The following is a 20,509-nucleotide window of genomic DNA, read 5'->3' on the forward strand; positions in this document are numbered from 1 at the left end:
AAGTCTTACAGAAGTTGACCAACTAGTGAATGGCTATACATTTTAGCAGGGCAGTGACCACAATAAAGACCTCTATTTTGCTGCATGGCAAAGCAAATATTAACCTAAAAAGTAAGTATGTTCTTGTCAGCATATGAAATTCAACAATCTTAAAGAGAAAATAATGGATACCTGTTACCCTACAATTCCCTGAGCATCCATATCTTTGAGTTGTGTTTTAAAAGGATAAATAGTGGTAACTCCATATGCTAGGCTCATAAGGACCTAGGCATGGCTCTGGCAGTCAGGAAATTTAATTTTCTACAGAAATTAACCAGTTGTGCATAGACAGGGAAAAGCTGCTCTCCATAACCCAACTGGTAGGAAAGGAGCTTCAGCAACACAGAACAGATGCTGAAAAGCGCAGCTGGTGATGGCTGCATTCTCATGTCATGGAGCTGTCCACCTCCTATCAGGGCTGTGTGGGGAGCACCTTCTGACTGTCACTTCAAAGCCTATTGTAAATGCTTTGAAACAACAACCTCACTTCTTTGTATGGGACCAAAGATGTATAGGAGCTAGTACTTGCCTGACATCTATCAAAAACACAGATATGTCTGTGTCATCAATTTATACTTTATCTGTCCATCTCTTCCTGGTAACACAGCTTCAAATCCTACTTAGCTTGTCTGAAAATGAAATACTTCTAAGCCAGGTGGTTGGTGCTGACCTGGCTCTAGCTTCCTTTACACACAACTCTCCAGACAGTGACAACAATAAAAATAGTAGTAACAAGTAAATACAGTGAGAATAACAGCTTGATTTCCTATGTACTGAAATTATGTTTTTTGTTGTTGTTGTTGTTGTTTGTTTTCTTTCTTTCTTTTTTTTTTTTTTTGTCAGTATAATGGATAGATAATTAAAGGAGCAAAAGTGTGTGGGGTTTTATGAGCCAGGATTTAAAACCAGCTCTGCCAATTCACCACGGCACAAAAAAATTTCTCAGACCTCACCTCTAACTGATGAAGAATATGTCTACACACAGCAGGTCCTGTATAACTGGTACCATGGACACAATTTTGGAGTATTCCTGTAATCGCCCCAATATCTGAACCCCTATTACTCCACAGGACTGATGGCTTGGTATCTCCCTGAGTCCTTATATGCTCCTCACTGCTAAGTGTAGAAACCTTGTCAAATCGAAGGCTCAAACTATTCCCAGACTGATTCCTCAGTTGAACCAATCTTGTTTACTTCCTTTGGAGTCAATCTCATGCTTGGAGATATAAAGAAAGTAACATTTTTTCCTCTGTTTGTATTTCTTTCAGAGAAAATGAAGAAATATAAAAACGAGGCATATTATTTCACTTAAAATATCACTATCCCTATATATAAAAATATCACTGTCCCTCTCTACAAAAGAATTCCACCATAAAGCCATTGCATAACTTTACTAGAGATTCAGAAAAAGGATGTTCATATAAACTTGTCTTTCTGGATACTTCTTGCCCTTCCATTTAATATTTGACCTTTCAAAGATATTTTTCCCTTAGCCAAATAAGGGGTACTGTATAAATCTACAGTGTGTTGAATAGCTCTGAACCTGACCATGGACCGACCGACCATTCCTTACCTTCTCAGTTTCGTCTTCTTTGAGACTGCATTCTTCTGTAGAAAGCTTTATCTGAATCCTTATGGGATGTACTATTACTTATCATCCTAAATTTGGAACTATATTGTGTTAAGAGGGTATTCTGGATATGAAAACATTTCCCCTATGTTCAAATTCAAGTTATTGAGGACTATTCTTCAGGGTTTCTCTCAGCTTCTTAGATTGAGCACCCTTGTGGGCAATGAGGGTTTAATACATTTTTAAAAAAGGTAAATAAATAAAACTTCCGGAAAACTCTTTTGCCTAGAATTTCCCTAAATAAAGTAGTTAGAAGGGTGGTCTGATTTAGATATCTCTGACTTAGAAATTCAAAGTTGGGTGCTGGGTGAGTGTGTTGACATCTAACATATAGATTTACTATATAATTCCTTAAAATAAAATCTTACTCTTCCACCTAGTTTATTTATATTCTCTATCTCTCTCTTCCTTCCTTCCCCCAACAAAATTTTCAAAGAAAATATTTGAAATCCACACTCAAACACATCATTAGCCAACACTTCACCCTTAGAGACCAGCCTTCAAAGTATAGATTTTCAGCATGCTTTTCAAAGGAAGCTATTTAGCTTGACTACCTGTACTGTCATTTGGGTGATTGGCAAAAGAGAAAAGGTATTTACAGTTCAACAGAAAAAAAGAAAATAGGATTGAACCTCATTTCTTAAAAAAAAAGAAAGAAAGAAAAAGGAAAAGAAAACCTTTAATAAATGATTATTTCTCATCCTGCTAAAAACTTCTGAGCAGAAAAAATGTAAACAAAAGACAATTTCAAGATATAGGATTAGGAAGATGGCGGCGAGGGGAGTGCATTGCCCCCGTGTGCTGCTTCCCAGCAAATTGGGAGACTGAGGCAGGATGGTTGCAAGTTCAAGGCCAGCCTCATCAACTTTGTAAGATTCTGTCTCAAAATAAAAACAGTAAAAGGCTGGGAATGTAGTTCAGTGATACCCTTAGGTCCAATCAAAAGAATCAAAAAATATTAAAAATGCTAAAATAATTCCATACACACACACACCACACATACTAATGGATTTATTTTTCTCATTTGCTTCCATCAGCCATATTGCATATTAACAATTATAATGCTGCATTGGTCAAGTGCAAAGTGATATTCACATTAATATTTTTAATAACATGTTAACATGTTCCTCTCTCCCTATCTCTATCTCTCTCTCTCTCTCTCTCTCTCTCTCTCTCTGTCTTCATGAAGCAATCACCCATATTTCTAAAGAAAAAAATTGTATCTGAGCTTATTTTATAAAGCCAGAACTTAAGAAAAATTCAGACTACCATCTAGAATATCATTGTTTTAGAGTATTGATATCAAATATTTATACACTGCTAGAAATAATATTTGGGTAAACTAGATCCAAATGTGACAATTATACAGTTTCCAAAAATGAGAAATAGAACCTGTTGGACATGTCTCCCTGAACCACCTAAACTTATGTGTAAAGCAATTCCCTCATTTATTTGATTTTCAAAAACTTTATCACAGGATTTATTAGTCCATATTCTGTTGCTATAACAAAATACCTGAAACTAGGTATTATATCAAGAAGAAGTTTACTGAGCTGACAGTTTTTAAGCTGAAAGTCCAAGATAGGGCAGCCTCATCAGTTCAGTCTCTGATGAGGACTTTCTGGCTATATCACAACATGGCACATAGCATCATGTTGGGAGAAGGTACAAGAGTAAGAGTAAAAGAGATATAGGGGTCAAGTTTGCTCTTTGTATGATTCACTCTTGCAACAACTAAATTGGATCCTATAAGAAATGTCTTAATTCCATTTGAGGGTGTACTTCCAATGGCCTAATCTCTTTTCTGTGGGCCCCACCTCTTAAATATTTTACTCCCGCAACTTTACAAAATTGAGGATCAAGCTTCCAGCCCATGAACCTTGGTGAAACTCAAACCATGTACCATCTGCAGTTTGAGACTCATGGGGTTGTTCTGATGGCCCACATAATTAACAAATAAGTAACTGTGGAGAGTGGGGACTTGAATTCTGGTCTCTCTGACTGCCTTATGGCTGTGCTGCTGGGAATATTCCTGTGCAAAAGGGTAGGTCAAGATGGCCCAGTTGCTATGGTGACATCCAGCGTAGGAGGCTCACTGCAAAAGTGCAGAGCTGTATCAGTCTGATGCTTGAGTTCAGGCACCAACTTCCAGGGACAAAAAATTCTGAGCATAACAAGACAACCCTAATGTCTCGCCAGTCCTGCATCCTTCAGATTGCCTGCTTTGCTGAAACTTCACAAATAACCTTTTGATGAAACCTATATAATAAATATTATGTACTAGTTCTGAGTCACTGTTCCTCCATCAGAGGTCAGTGTCCTACGTAGCCCCAGCTTTCTCTCTATGTCTATCTGTTTTGTTTTTCTCAATCCCCCTTGCCTGTTGCAGGTCTTTTCTGAATTAACAGATGTGGCTCGGAGATGGGGCTGTGGCAAATAACTGGTAACATTCTCTTAACATATAATCTTTAAAATGTACATGAATGTAAGAGGCACATATTTAAGTTAAAATACTTGAGATAGATAACTTAAAAGGAGAGCAGATTTATTTTGACTCATGGTTTCAGAGGTATCAGTCCCTATTCACTTGGGCACACTGTGTGGCAGTATATCATGACAAAAGCATGTCATGGAAGAGGCTTTTGACCCTAGAGCATCCAAGAAGAAACAAAACAAAACAAAAGAAGAAGAAGAGGAGGAGCAGCCAGGGCATCCCCTTCACAAACTTGTGATCCTCCTGCCTCAGCCTCCTGAGTTGCTGGGATTACAGGTCTGTGCCGCTGTGCCCAGCTGGTAGAGTGACTATTTAAAACAAAATCTTAACAAAGTGATGGAATAAGTAATCCACATGTATGAGGAAGAAATGTTTTAATGAAAAAAAGAACACAAATATTTTGAGTCAGAATGAAACTTTATAGTAGGAAGAATACTGAGGAATTCTAGGGAGCTAACATTTGGCACTGTTGGAGAGTCATGGGAAATAATGCTACAGAGGGAACAACAGAAATGGAAAAGGTCAACTGTTATGATCCATTGTTAGAATTCTGATTTCATATTGGTGAGTATGAAAACTCATTGAAGGCTTTTGATTATAGAACTGGCAGGCCACAATTTACAAATTACAAATGGGCAAAAGACTTGACTAGACCTTCTCCTAAAAAAAATATACAAATGACAGCAAGTAAGTGAAAAGATTTTCAACACCACTAATCATTAAAGAAATTCAAAATCACAATGAGAAATTATGTCACCTGCTAAAATGACAATTATACAGAAAATTAAGATTGAAAAAGAAAAAAATGGTTTAGAGCCAGAAAATGACAAATGTTGGTATGGAGAAGTGAAGAAACAGGAACCCTCGAATACTTGTCAGTGGAAGTGTAAAATAGTGCAGCCTTTGTGGATAGCATTATGGAGGTTCCTCCAGAAATTCAAACTAGAACTGCTCTATGATCTACCAATCCTCTTGCCTCAGCTTCCCAAGCTTCTGGGATTTACAGAATGTTTCCACTCTGGCAGTTGATAAATATTCAAATATTTAATATTCACTCTGTGTACCCACTTATAATAAAAATAACAAATTAATTTCCATCATTAATAAATTATAATGGTTGCCATGTTTCTAGAAAATCTTAATGATATTATTCAGTGAAGAAATTTTGTGATTAAATAAATCTATAATTAAATAATGGATTACTTTTTGTAAGTATTGTCGTAATATGTATTTTTTTCTTTTTTTTTTTTTTGTGTACCAGTAATATGCATTTATATTGAGGAATTTTCTAAACCTCTGAACATACGTGGCTCCATTACTCCTCTGGAGAACAATAAAGATCTGTACATATATGTCAATTTTTTTTCTCTTTGGAATAAAGAAAAAACAAAGTTTCTTCTGACAGCATGATTCTTTATTTTGGATTCTCCTCTTAAAAATACCACCTAACTAATTTCATGTAGTCACTGTATTTGAGTTCTCTGAACATAAGATCCTCATCTGCAAATAAGGCTGGTATTTCTGATAGCAACATTGGCATACCCACTTGTTAAAAGCATTTTAAGGAATGGCTATTGGAGAGGCATTATTTTGCACTTAAAAATCGGGGTTCATATTTTTCATGGAATTTATACCCTATTAGGGAAAGACAGTCTTTCTTGCTTTTAAATTAAAAAAAAATCACTTCATAAATCAGTGTTGTCAAATCTGCAAAGACCTATTAAAATATGCACAGGCCATGGAGGGTAATGGCATTAACGGTTTCAGAGGTTAACTAAACTCTATGAGGAGAAACTATGTTAAATAAACTCTATGAGGAGATACTATTTAAACAGAGATCCTATGACAAGAGGGGGTCAACCAAGCAAGAGAAATACATTCCAGGAAAAGGGAAGAACAAATGAATAGGCCTTAAGAAGGAAGCAATTGAGAGAAGAATAAAGTTTAAAACCCAGTAAGTGTAGGGGAAAATACTGAAAAGGTGCTCAGGAAAACTATACAGAATGGAAAGAATTTTTTTTCAATGTAGGTTGTTCATATTCTATTATACATGTTGTGGGAAGCCATTGGAGAATTTGTAATTTGTACAGAATTCAGAGATTTTACATAATTTATCCACATGAATCTTAATCATTTTTCTATTTGTTCTTTGATAGTTTTTTCTTGTTTTTTTTTTTTTTTTTTTTTTTTTTTTTTTTTGCACGTTCTGTGTTCTGGAGTGCTGTTATTTCTTAGAAGCCCTTAAAAACGAGATGCTTAGTTTCTAATTAGTTCTACACAGTAGAAGTCGCTGGCAGAAGTTTGACATGTTAGGCATGAGAAAAAGCCCACTTATATTTATGGTACAGGATCTTCAGGAGTGGTTTAAAACCCTTTATTGGTTCCACTGTATATCGATCAGCTCATTTTTCAACCATACTTTTGATTCCACTCAGCTTCCACAGCTCCACTTCCCAATTTATAAGGATGACAGTGATTTTTGTTGACCCTAATCTCTTGGTTTTTTTCTTCGTTCTTTTATCTGACTAGTTTTTAAAACACCTTTGTAAAGAATCTTGAGTATTAAATTTCCCATTGATTTAGCATGTATTCTCTTTCCTGATTGGTTCATTTCTCAAGGTCAAGATGGCAAAGTCAGGATGAAATTACTCCAGAGCCTAGAACATAATTTTAGAGTGTTTATGTTTAATTTATTATTAGCTTGATGACCACAATGTTTACAAATTGTTGGCTCTCTTGTTGGTTTCCTCATCCGGTGTTGAGATATCTAATAGGAAAGCTTTAGGTATTTACTTCTGTGTTCCCAACATCTAACCAAGTGTCACTTAATAGTCATATATTGGACAATTAATCTACTCCTCACTTTGTTTTGCCCAGCAATCCCCAGTTACAGGACACGATGTCTCATGTTTTAGTCAGTTATTTTGCTGCTGTGATTAAAGGAACTCACCAGCACAACTATAGAGGAGGAAAGTTTGAGAGCTCATGGTTTCAGTGATCTTTGTCTAGAGAAGGTCAGTTACATTCCTCAGGGCTCCAGGTAAGGCAGAACATCATGGCTCAGTGTGTGGCAAGGGGAAGCTCACATCACTGTGGTCAAGAAGCAGAGAGAGACTCCAGCTCCAGATGCAAAATATATACTCCACAGCCACACCCCCTATTAACTATTTCCTTCAACTACACCCAACCTGCCTCTAATCACCACTCAGTTAATCCCATCAGGGATTAAGTCACTGATGGGGTTAAGACTCTCACAATACAATCATTTCTCCTATGAAACTCTTCGCATTATCTCTCATGTGATCTTTTATGGGATATCTCATATCCAAACCATAACATCTCAGCTAATCACCTGCTTTCTAGAAAGTCCTGACAACATGGAACCATTTTCAAGTGTCTGTACAACAGACACAGATGAATATATGAGCTATCTTCAAATTCAACTCAGAATTTGAACAAAATCTAAAGTAGAGAACTCAACTCCTGCATGCCACCTTTACATAATATTAAAATCCTTAATTTCCCATTGTTGCAATTCACATAACTGTTGAATAGAAAATACTACCAAATGTTTCTCTGTCAGGGTCTCAAGATTAGTGTCCCCTCAAAATCTGTATGTTGAGAGGAGAAGGAAGATGGCGGCGAGGGGAGTGCATTGCCCCCGTGTGCTGCTTCAATGTGTGGGAGTATGACAAGTCAGGACGGCTAAAGGCTATCTTGTTAGGAATTTCCAGCAATAGTGGGGTGCTCCGGAACCTGGAGGAAGGATTTCCATCGCACGAGGATCGGCTACGGGGACTCAAACGCGAGAGGTTTGTCGCACGGAGGGTAACACTGCTTATTCAGCAAATCGCCCCGCGGCTAGAGTCTGCAGCGCGTGCTGGGAAACGAGGAGATAGCGACGCAGGGATACAGCGCTGCAGTTTCTGCCAGCCATGCAAGCACCGTACTCAGGGCTGAATTCTGGGTTCGAGACAGGTGAAGGAAGCAGTCCATCTCAGTTCTCCACACCGGTCAGACCACAGAGGAGGCCAGCAGCCACCATGTTGGAAAGCTGACGTCACCATCCCTGTTTTCGACTGACTGCAGCTCATTCAGCCATAGAACAGGTAATTTCAGGCTGTAATTCGCCTGCGGCTTGCAGACAGATTGCTAGGGTTCAGTGCCTGGGTGCTTCTTAGAACCTGATCTTATCGGAGCGAACACCGAGCGCGGGGCGGCCGAGTTCCGGCTCCCGGAACCGTCCCGGAACTGCCCTGGCCCAGGGCTGCGGAGCCTGCGGAGGCTGCTTCTTGGACCCTGCTCCTATCAGAGCATACACCAAGCACTAAGCGGCCGAATTCCGGCTCCCGGAACTGAGCCCGCGGGGACTGCTTCTTGGAGCCTACTCTTATAGGAGCTTACACCGAGCACGGAGTGGCCGAGTTCCGGCTCCCGGAACTGCCCTGGCACGGGGCTAGGAGCCCGCAGAAACTGCTTCTCGGTCCGGGACCTGCTGAGGGCTGGTCAGGACTCACCCGTTGCTTTGGTTGCCCGGCAAGGGGAACGAAATGCTGCCATTCGCATAGGATACCAACATGGCAGAGATCTGATGTCATCAGAAAGAGGCGGAGGAGAGAACTTCATCAATACCAGCGGCGACAGTAACAGTTGGTCTCCTGGTAGGGGGGGTGAGGCACAGACACCCGAGTCTCCTCAATTTGTCGTCGAGCCAGAGGGGAGGAGCCGGGCCGCCGCCAGCGCCCGGAGCAGGCCCAGTGGCTCGCCAGCGTGGTGACCGCGTGACCCCAATTGGAGAGGGGGCGGAGCGGAGCCGCCACCCGCACCCGCAAGGTAGGCAGACCCGCGACCCAGTGGTACATGGGCGTGGTAGGAGGGGCAGGGCAGAGCCGCCGTTCGCACTTGCAAGGTAAACAGACCTGTGACAGCCTGGCGGGTCAGGCCCAGTGGCCTGCCAGTGTGGTACACACGTCACCCCAACTGGAGTAGGGGCAGAGCAGATCCTTCTCCCACGCCCGGATCAGGCCCTGCCGGTGTGGTGGTCACGTGACCCCAACTGGAGTGGGGGTGGAGCGGAACCGCCACCCATGCCCGCAGGGTGAGCAGACCTGTGACCAACCTGCAGATCAGGCCCAGGGGTCCGCAGGCGTGGTAGGAGGGGCAGGGCAGATCTGCCGCCCGCGCCTCCAAGGTAGGCAGACCTGCAACAGACCGGCTGATCAGGCCCAGGAGCCTGCCGGCGTGGTACACACACCACCCTAATTGGAGTAGGGGCAGAGCAGAGTCACCGCCCGTGCCAGGAACAGGCCCAGCGTCCTGCAGGCGGGGTAGTCACGACACCCCAATTGGAGTAGGGGCATAGCAGAGCCTCCACCCGTGCCCGAAAGGTGGGCAGATCTGCGACCGACCAGCGGGACAAGCCCAGTGGCCTGCCGGTACGACAGACACGTCACCCCATTTGGAGTAGGGGCAGAGTAGAGCCGCCGCCCGCGCCTGCAGGGTAGGCAAACCTGCAACCGACCGGCGGATCAGGCCCGGTGGCCTGCCAGCGTGGTACACTCGTCACCCCAATTGGAGTAGGGGCAGAACAGAGCCGCCGCCAGCGCCCAGAACAGGCCCAGTGACCTGCCGGCGTGGTAGCCACAACACCCCAATTGGAATAAGGAGAGAGCAGAGCCGCCGCCCGCTCCTGCAGGAAAGATACGCAAGCAGTATGAAAAGACAAGGAAAGAAAGGACCACAAGCAATGCAGGTCAACGCAACTTTAGAAGAGGTAACAGCTGCAGCAGATGGAATGTCAGATAAAGAATTCAGGATATACATGCTTCAGATGATCTGGAGTATCAAGGAAGACATTAGACAGCAAAATCAGACAATGAAAGATCACTTCGACAATGAATTACACAAACAAATCCAGGAAGCAAAGGATCAACTATACAGGGAGATAGAGGTTATAAAAAACAAACAAACAGAAATCCTAGAAATGCAGGAAGCAATAAACCAACTTAAAAACTCAATTGAGAATACTACCAGCAGAGTAGAACACTTAGAAGATAGAACATCAGACAATGAAGACAAAGTATTTCAACTGGAAAAGAACATAGACAGCTCAGCAAGACTGTTAAGAAACCATGAGCAGAACATCCAAGAAATATGGGATAACATTAAGAGACCAAACTTAAGAGTCATTGGGATACAGGAAGGTACAGAGCTCCAAACCAAAGGAATGAGCAGTCTATTCAATGAAATAATACGCGAAAACTTCCCAGACTTGAAGAATGAGACAGAATCCCAAATCCTAGAAGCCTACAGGACACTGAATGTGCAAAATCATAAGAGATCCACACCTAGACACATTATAATGAAGATGCCCAACATACAGAATAAGGAGAGAATTTTAAAAGCTACAAGAGAAAGGAAGCAGATCACATTTAGGGGTAAGCCAATCAGGATAACAGCTGATCTTTCAACACAGACTCTGAAAGCTAGAAGATCCTGGAATAACATATTTCAAACACTGAAAGAAAATGGGTTCCAACCAAGAATTGTGTATCAAGCGAAATTAAGCTTCAGGATGGAAGATGAAATTAAAACCTTCCACGATAAACAAAAGTTTAAAGAATTCGCAGCTAGAAAACCATCTCTTCAAAACATCCTCGCCAAAACATTACAGGAAGAGGAAATGGAAAATAACAACGAAAACCAACAGTGGGAGGTAGGGCAGTAAAGGGGTGGGGGGGAATAATCAAAGAGGAAAACAAACCATGTTTAGTAACAGAAATAAACAAATATGGCTGGAAGAACAACCCATATCTCAATAATAACCCTAAATGTTAATGGCTTAAACTCACCAATTAAGAGACACAGGCTAGTAGAATGGATCACAAAACAAGACCCAACAATATGCTGCCTACAGGAGACGCATTTGATAGGAAAAGACATACATAGGCTGAAGGTGAAAGGTTGGGAAAAATCATATCACTCATATGGACTTCGGAAACAAGCACGAGTGTCCATACTCATATCAAATAAAATAGATTTCAAGCCAAACTTAATCAAAAGGGATAAAGAGGGACACTACATACTGCTTAAGGGAACCATACACCAACAAGACATAACAATCATAAATATTTATGCCCCAAACAATGGTGCAGCTATGTTCGTCAAACAAACTCTTCTCAAGTTCAAGAGTCGAATAGACCACCATACAATAATCATGGGAGACTTCAACACACCTCTCTCGCCACTGGACAGATCTTCCAAACAAAAGTTGAATAAGGAAACTATAGAACTCAATAACACAATTAATAACCTAGACTTAATTGACATATATAGAGTATACCACCCAACATCAAGCAGTTACACTTTTTTCTCAGCAGCACATGGATCCTTCTCAAAAATAGATCATATATTATGTCACAGGGCAACTCTTAGACAATATAAAGGAGTAGAGATAATACCATGCATCTTATCTGATCATAATGGAATGAAACTGAAAATCAATGATAAAAGAAGGAAGGAAAAAGCATACATCACTTGGAGAATGAACAATAGGTTACTGAATGATCAATGGGTTATAGAAGACATCAAGGAGGAAATTAAAAAATTCTTAGAGATAAATGAAAACACAGACACAACATATCGGAATCTATGGGACACACTGAAAGCAGTTCTAAGAGGAAAATTCATTGCTTGGAGTTCATTCCTTAAAAAAAGAAAAAACCAACAAATAAATGATCTCATACTTCATCTCAAAATCCTTGAAAAAGAAGAGCAAAACAACAGCAAAAGAAGCAGAAGGCAAGAAATAATTAAAATCAGAGCTGAAATTAATGAAATCGAAACAAAAGAAACAATTGAAAAAATTGACAAAACTAAAAGTTGGTTCTTTGAAAAAATAAACAAAATCGACAGACCCTTAGCCATGCTAGCGAAGAGAAGAAGAGAGAGAACTCAAATTACCAGCAGACGGGATGAAAAAGTCAATATCACAACAGACACTTCAGAAATACAGAAGATAATCAAAAACTATTTTGAATCCTTATACTCCAATAAATTAGAAGATAGTGAAGGCATAGATAAATTTCTTAAGTCATATGATCTGCCCAGATTGAGTCAGGAGGATATAGACAACCTAAACAGACCAATATCAATTGAGGAAATAGAAGAAACCATCAAAAGACTACCAACTAAGTAAAGCCCAGGACCGGATGGGTATACAGCAGAGTTTTACAAAACCTTTAAAGAAGAACTAATACCAATACTTTTCAAGCTACTTCAGGAAATAGAAAAAGAGGGAGAACTTCCAAATTCATTCTATGAGGCCAACATCACCCTGATACCTAAACCAGACAAAGACACTTCAAAGAAAGAAAACTACAGACCAATATCTCTAATGAACCTAGATGCAAAAATCCTCAATAAAATTCTGGCGAATCGGATACAAAAACATATCAAAAAAATTGTGCACCATGATCAAGTAGGATTCATCCCTGGGATGCAAGGCTGGTTCAATATACGGAAATCAATAAATGTTATTCACCACATCAATAGACTTAAAAATAAGAACCATATGATCATCTCGATAGATGCGGAAAAAGCATTCGACAAAGTACAGCATCCCTTTATGTTCAAAACTCTAGAAAAACTAGGGATAACAGGAACATACCTCAATATTGTAAAAGCAATCTATGCTAAGCCTCAGGCTAGCATCATTCTGAATGGAGAAAAACTGAAGGCATTCCCTCTAAAATCTGGAACAAGACAGGGATGCCCTCTCTCTCTCCACTTCTGTTCAACATAGTTCTCGAAACACTGGCCAGAGCAATTAGACAGACGAAAGAAATTAAAGGCATAAAAATAGGAAAAGAAGAACTTAAATTATCACTATTTGCTGATGACATGATTCTATACCTAGCAGACCCAAAAGGCTCTACAAAGAAACTATTAGAGCTAATAAATGAATTCAGCAAAGTGGCAGGATATAAAATCAACACACATAAATCAAAGGCATTCCTGTATATCAGCGACAAATCCTCTGAAATGGAAATGAGGACAACCACTCCATTCACAATATCTTCAAAAAAAATAAAATACTTGGGAATCAACCTAACAAAAGAGGTGAAAGACTTATACAATGAAAACTACAGAACCCTAAAGAGAGAAATAGAAGAAGATCTTAGAAGATGGAAAAATATACCCTGTTCATGGATAGGCAGAACTAACATCATCAAAATGGCGATATTACCAAAAGTTCTCTATAGGTTTAATGCAATGCCAATCAAAATCCCAACGGCATTTCTTGTAGAAATAGAGAAAGCAATCATGAAATTCATATGGAAAAATAAAAGACCCAGAATAGCAAAAACAATGCTAAGCAGGAAGTGTGAATCAGGCAGTATAGCAATACCAGACTTCAAACTATACTACAGAGCAATAGTAACAAAAACAGCATGGTACTGGTACCAAAACAGGCGGGTAGACCAATGGTACAGAATAGAGGACACAGAAACCAATCCACAAAACTACAACTATCTTATATTTGATAAAGGGGCTAAAAGCATGCAATGGAGGAAGGATAGCATCTTCAACAAATGGTGCTGGGAAAACTGGAAATCCATATGCAACAAAATGAAACTGAATCCCTTTCTCTCGCCATGCACAAAAGTGAATTCAAAATGGATGAAGGAGCTTGATATCAAATCAGAGACACGCCGTCTGATAGAAGAAAAAGTTGGCTACGATCTACATTCGGTGGGGTCGGGCTCCAAATTCCTCAATAGGACACCCATAGCACAAAAGTTAATAACTAGAATCAACAAATGGGACTTACTCAAACTAAAAAGTTTTTTCTCAGCAAAAGAAACAATAAGAGAGGTAAATAGGGAGCCTACACCCTGGGAACAAATCTTTACTCCTCACACTTCAGATAGAGCCCTAATATCCAGAGTATACAAAGAACTCAAAAAATTAGACAATAAGAGAACAAACAACCCAATCAACAAATGGGCCAAGGACCTGAACAGACACTTCTCAGAGGAGGACATACAGTCAATCAACAAGTACATGAAAAAATGCTCACCATCTTTAGCAGTCAGAGAAATGCAAATCAAAACCACCCTAAGATACCATCTCACTCCAGTAAGATTGGCAGCCATTATGAAGTCAAACAACAACAAGTGCTGGCAAGGATGTGGGGAAAAGGGTACACTTGTACATTGCTGGTGGGACTGCAAATTGGTGCAGCCAATTTGGAAAGCAGTATGGAGATTTCTTGGAAAGCTGGGAATGGAGCCACCATTTGACCCAGCTATTCCCCTTCTTGGTCTATTCCCTAAAGACCTAAAAAGAGCATGCTACAGGGACACTGCTACATTGATGTTCATAGCAGCACAATTCACAACAGCAAGACTGTGGAACCAACCTAGATGCCCTTCAATAGACGAATGGATTAAAAAAATGTGGCATTTATACACAATGGAGTATTACTCTGCATTAAAAAATGACAAAATCATAGAATTTGCAGGGAAATGGATGGCATTAGAGCAGATTATGCTAAGTGAAGCTAGCCAATCCCTAAAAAACAAATGCCAAATGTCTTCTTTGATATAAGGAGAGTAACTAGGATCAGAGTAGGGACGAAGAGCATGAGAAGAAGATTAACATTTAACAGGGATGAGAGGTGGGAGGGAAAGGGAGAGAGAAAGGAAATTGCATGGAAATGGAAGGAGACCCTCAGGGTTATACAGTGGAGGGGGTAGAGAGAGAGGAGGGGAGGGGAGGGGAGAGGTGGGGAGGGGGGATGGTGGAGGATGGGAAAGGCAGCGGAGCACAACAGACACTAGTATGGCAATATGTAAATCAATGGATGTGTAACTGATGTGATTCTGCAATCTGTGTATGGGGTGAAGGTGGGAGTTCATAACCCACTTGAATCAAAGTGTGGAATATGATATGTCAAGAAATTTGTAATGTTTTGAACAACCAACAATAAAAAATTAAAAAAAAAAAGAAAGGACAAAAGACAATTTCAAAGTGAGGGAAAAGATTTTTGTCTAAAAGACACCAAACCAGATATGCTGACCAAAGAGAAATGCCCATGAACTGAGAATAAGCTAATTTTAAAGCCAAACATCAAACAGAAATAAGATGGGATCCTCTTAGTACATTGACACAGCAGTCTTATAAGTCTTTAAATTCTAATGTATAACTGTATCAGTTATAATGTATCACTGTAACTGTTGAAGAAGACAAACTAGCTTTTGCAATGCTAAAAAGCAATAAAAGAAAAAATATAAAAGATTCACCCAAATGTGCTGCAAAATATTTGAGATTTTGCATCATCGTTGGGCTTGCTAAATAGGTTGATTAATCTTGAGGTTTCTGGTGTCAGACATTGTGTGAAGCTCTTAGTAGGCACATATTTCTACGTGCATATATTCACATATACATGGACACACAGACAGAGCACGTTTGGGCCTAAATTCCTTTGTCATGTGATCCTAGACTCAAAGGCAGCCATGCAGAATGTGTACCAAATCATAGCATTTTGTAATGATGAGTTTGTCATTTCAAGTAGCCAGTATGTCATTTAAAAGAGAAATACCTTATAGGACTGGATGTGATATCAGGGTCACGAGCAGTCACTTGCCCAATCACGGAGTTCAGAGCAGCATTTTCATGAACTTCCAGGAGGTATGTTGGTGAAGAGAAGACAGGAGGCTCATCTGCATCCTCCACAACAATTTTAACCGTAGCCGTATCTTTAAAGGGTCCCCTGCTGCTGAAACGTGGGTCAATATGGACATTGGCTGCCTCTACCTTCAGAGTATAGGATTTCTTGGTCTCAAAGTCCAGAGGCTGTTAAGAAATGACAAAGATGAATGCTTCACTAATGACCACAGCAGCAAGAACAAATGAGTATAATGCTGATGGATGAAAGTTATGTGCATTTAAGCCCATTTGTGAGTCTTAATGGGATCACTCTCCATTCCCCTAGATTCAACCTGTAAATTTTACAGGCATTTATTGATATCTGTTTATTATACAAGCTCAGTGAATCTAATCTCCCATTGTTTTGTTTTGTTTTGCTCATTTCACTTGGAATTCACAAAATATTCACAGTCATGAATTCTGCCATCAAAATTTCACTTCAGAGTCATAATAAAATTTTACTAGTGATAGCATGACCTGCATACTAATCAGCCAGTTAATCAGGCCTCTGCTGGTAGGAGATAAGGCAGCATCGAATACAATCTCTATCTGGGAAGAATATTTTATCATTTCTGCAACAGTGTGTGAAATGTAAAGAACTAGAAATAATCATTGTTTAGTCCAAGGAGATGTTTTAAAGCATAATTTAGCACGAATCTCAACAAAGAGTGTTTTCTTATTTTATTTCCAAAGCATTGCTACTTTACTGATTATATAATTAAAATGAGGTTTATTATTTTTTAGGGCCTTGGCAAAGGTCTTTACTGTTAAGTGTTGTGCTACGAAGCAGGTGAGAATATAAAGAAATTTGTAGGCAGATTCAAAACCTAGCTGTGTTTATATTTAGAAAAAGGAAAGTAAGTGCAGTATAAATAGAACTTAGTCTGAGTATGCACTCACCGACCACTTAAAAACAACTTGCAGTTGCTTCATTGTACCATTACTGAACATATTTCTGACATACTAACACTTCATTCCTTATCAGGGCAAGAGACTCTTGTCATTGGCCTAGGTTTAATAGAGTGAGGTAAGAGAAGATAGTCCCTTTAAATACACCAGAGACCCATCTGCATCAGAACCCTTATAGACCAATTCTTGGCAACTTACAATACTCCAGATTTCAAGAATGCATGACTGTCAAGATTCAAGGAGATAGTTACGTCTGCATTACAATTTCTCATAAGAAACATAACTTTAAATCTGCAATGCAGATTTTTAAAAAATAAGAAGCTGGAACACAAACTACCATCAGTGAAGTCTTTCAGAACTCTTATGCAAGCTTAAATATATATTCTTACTTAAAATTTTTATGTTGATTTTTATATTTGAATTCAGATCTAATGAGACTTAGCTTCCCCCTGCCAATATTTTCCAGTAAACAATGCAAACACTCACTTCTCTGTTGATTCTCAAATTACTAGGCACAAGTATATACCTATGAATAAATGATTCACTATCGGCATAATCACAATTTGCCAATCACCCCTACTATAACAATTTTACAATTTCAAGGTCTTTTCAAACAATGTTCAATATAATGGATTCTATTGTTAATTTCTTAATTTTATTTTTAATTCACAAATAATAATTCTATATGTTTATGGGATACTGTTTGATGTTCTCATCTATGTTTATGTTATGGAAAAGTTCAATCAAGCTAATTGACGTATCTATCACATCACTAATTGTTTCAGATTTTTTTGGGGGTGAGGAGAATAATAAAAATTTGTTCTGGCAATTTTGAAATACACAATACATTATCATTAACTGTGGCCACATGCTTGTACTATAGGTCATTAAAAAAATATTTATCCAGTCTTAGCTGAGAGGTTGGACTCTTTGTTTAGCATCTTCTATTTTTCCATCCCTCCTATTCTCCCAAATCTCAGCCAATGGTAAGTCTCTAGGCCTTCTCCTCAGGATTTTCCAGAGAATTTTTGCAATCACTCATAGAGGGGGATTAATGGCTGTTGTTGCCTGAAAGGAAAAAAAAAGTGGGAACCCCTGTACCTTGCTTGTTGCCTGATATACTTCAGTAATAAGTACAGATCAGAAGGCTTCCATGCAAGGAGGGTCTCACCTTTAGCTCATATAACAACAATGTACCTCAATATATTCTACTGTTAAGTGCTGTGCTATGAAGCAGGTGAGCATATAAAGAAATATGTAGGCAGATTCAAAACCTAGCTGTGTCTCACCTTTAGCTCATATAACAACAATGTACCTCAATATATTCTACTGTCATCAGACAAATAAGATGGCCCATGAATTGAAGGCCCATGAATTATTCTCTAAAGTAAAATACATGTGTCAAAGTACATGCTTCCAAGTTTATGAATAATAGTGGACAAAAACATAAACAGCTAATGTTTCAGTTTATAAAAAGCACCTTATGACAACAAAGGACAGCAGTTAAGAATAACAATAAACATTACATTAGGAATTGCTAGCCAAAGACAATGTGGCTCTGGGTCATTCAGTAATTGACTCAAGTGTCATTATGCTGCACTCCATTTCAAATATGAGTTTTTAAACATTTTGCAACTCTTGAGTTCTAAACCCAAGCTAGGATCCTGATCTGAAGACAGTATTGCTCAAAAGAAAGTGAAAAAAAAATGCATCCATTTTTTTTCTCAAATTGATTTTTAACATTATATTTATACAAAAATATAAACAGAAGATTTCATATTTCTATGGTTAATAACTCTTCAATGGGAAATTTTAAGAGCAGGACCTCTGGGAATAATGGATCTTTATGTAACATCAGAAAATCACATAGTGAATCGTATCAATGACATGCTGATCAAGACAGAGGAAGAAATTATTGGCTCCTAAGAGTGTAATCTCCCATGTACTTCTTATTTATCTATTTAAAAATAGCATGACCTACTTCATGACAAAGGTTATGTAGAATGATTTCCAACAAAGTTATGATGAGGATAAGAGTATTTTTCCCTTGCAAGGCTTTGTGTGCATAAAATAATAAGCTATGTTTTATACATTCCTTATGATTTTTTATTATAAGAAATAAAAATGGAAAAATGAACAGAAATTTTCATATCTACCGTGAGCCATGGGTTGATGGCAAAAGCAGTCTCACATTGTCAAAGTCTACATTCAGAGACACTTTTTAAATTTTTTTTCCTAATAGTAGCCCTACACCCAGAAGTAAGGCTAAACTGAGTTTTATTTCATTTCCCATAATGACTGGGCTGTTAACCCATAGTTTAGAGCAGCTAGTGGTAGCAGGGTTGGTCTTCTAATCAGAGCTCCAGAGCTGGCTAGGATATCTGAACCTGGATGTTCAGCCTGTCTTTGAGTTTTTCTTGAAAGTTCAGCTTTCAATAAAGACTTGGGGGAAATGTCAATATATCTTGGAAGATATTTGAGAAAGCAGCAGTACAGAAATAGGAGAGTTATACAGGGAAAGACTAAAAGCTATTGAACTTGTCACCATTGTGGGGCAACTGAGACTGACTTCTACTGAGAATACTCTTAGCAGACATTAAGCAATATGCCTCAGAATACTAACTGTCCATCAACTTTTGTTCCCAATTGGTTGAGAGTTCCCTTCTGGGCTTTGACTTTCTTTAATAGCTGGAGTGCCCTGTACAAAGACGGAGTTAGCTTTCTCTAAGCTTTCCCTAAGCTCTTTCCCTAAGCTCTCGGGGCTTAGGGAAAGTCACTGAGGAATAGACAAAGAGAGAAATATCAGGTAAGATGGGAGGTCAGCACCATCATGGTAGCTGTTTACCTGAGCTTCAGCTGAAATGTGAAGTGGGCCCAATGGATTAGAGGTGCTAAAAGGATCCTAATAGTCATCATGTTTTACAAGGAAAAGCCAAATGCCTACCAACTCTAAGATTCTGTCAGTCCAAGCTCAAGTTTGTGGATGGTATTTTAAAGATGAGCAAAACCTTCCTTGGCTTACCTTTCTTAGTCGTATAATGCCATCCTGGGCCTGGGCGTCAGAGGTGATTTCAAAGAGTGCTGTTCCATCTCCGTCAATGATGTCATAAGAGGACTGTGCATTTTCACCAACATCCTGGTCATTGGCCTTGACCCTTCCTATTGCAGTGCCAAGAACCACATCTTCTGGTACTGAGAAGTGATACAGACCTTAGAAAAGAGTAGAAACACTGAGTGCTGCACCAATGCTAGCTATGTACATATTCATTCAGCAGATAGTGTTAAGTACTTCCTTTGTTCTGAACAATGGAAAAGATGAGAACATCCCCATTGCCTTGTGAAACATGCAGTCTTTTAAATAAAGAGAGACAAATATTTCCCAGAACAGTGAACTCTTTTTTTCAAGATTCTTCTGAGATTTGGGATTTGTTCAACCATGTTTATCAGGTATATATTTGGAACAACTGTATCAGAATATTAGTGAATCTATGTGAATGTACCTTCCAATTTGCTGTATAATCACACTGACTGCCTGTGGACATATTCATTGCTGCCCAACATAACATATTAAGCTAATTTCAGCTCAGAAAGATGCGATATGTAACATACTGAAAGTCACTTTTGAACTTACTTTTATATTTACAGACTTGTAGACCGTTTTTTGATAAAATCCAATTACTAAACTTCTGCTGTGCCCTGCAGCAAGCTGTTCAGACACAAGAAAC

General features: G+C 39.2%; 1 protein-coding gene across 2 annotated transcripts in view; it reads right to left on the reverse strand.

The window, feature by feature from the left end:
• The window catches only part of Cdh8 (cadherin 8), a 345,035-nt gene that overhangs the window by 147,532 nt on the left and 176,994 nt on the right, over window positions 1–20,509 (reverse strand). For both annotated transcript variants that reach the window (XM_027939092.2, XM_071604093.1), the window contains exons 5-6: window positions 19,807–19,994; window positions 15,769–16,022 (exon numbers count right to left, since the gene is read on the reverse strand). In XM_027939092.2, coding sequence (XP_027794893.1) covers window positions 15,769–16,022; window positions 19,807–19,994 — 442 coding nt within the window. The remainder of the gene's footprint in view (window positions 1–15,768; window positions 16,023–19,806; window positions 19,995–20,509) is intronic.

The sequence above is a fragment of the Marmota flaviventris genome, chromosome 18 (genome assembly GCF_047511675.1).
Source record: "Marmota flaviventris isolate mMarFla1 chromosome 18, mMarFla1.hap1, whole genome shotgun sequence".
Lineage (NCBI taxonomy): Eukaryota > Metazoa > Chordata > Mammalia > Rodentia > Sciuridae > Marmota > Marmota flaviventris.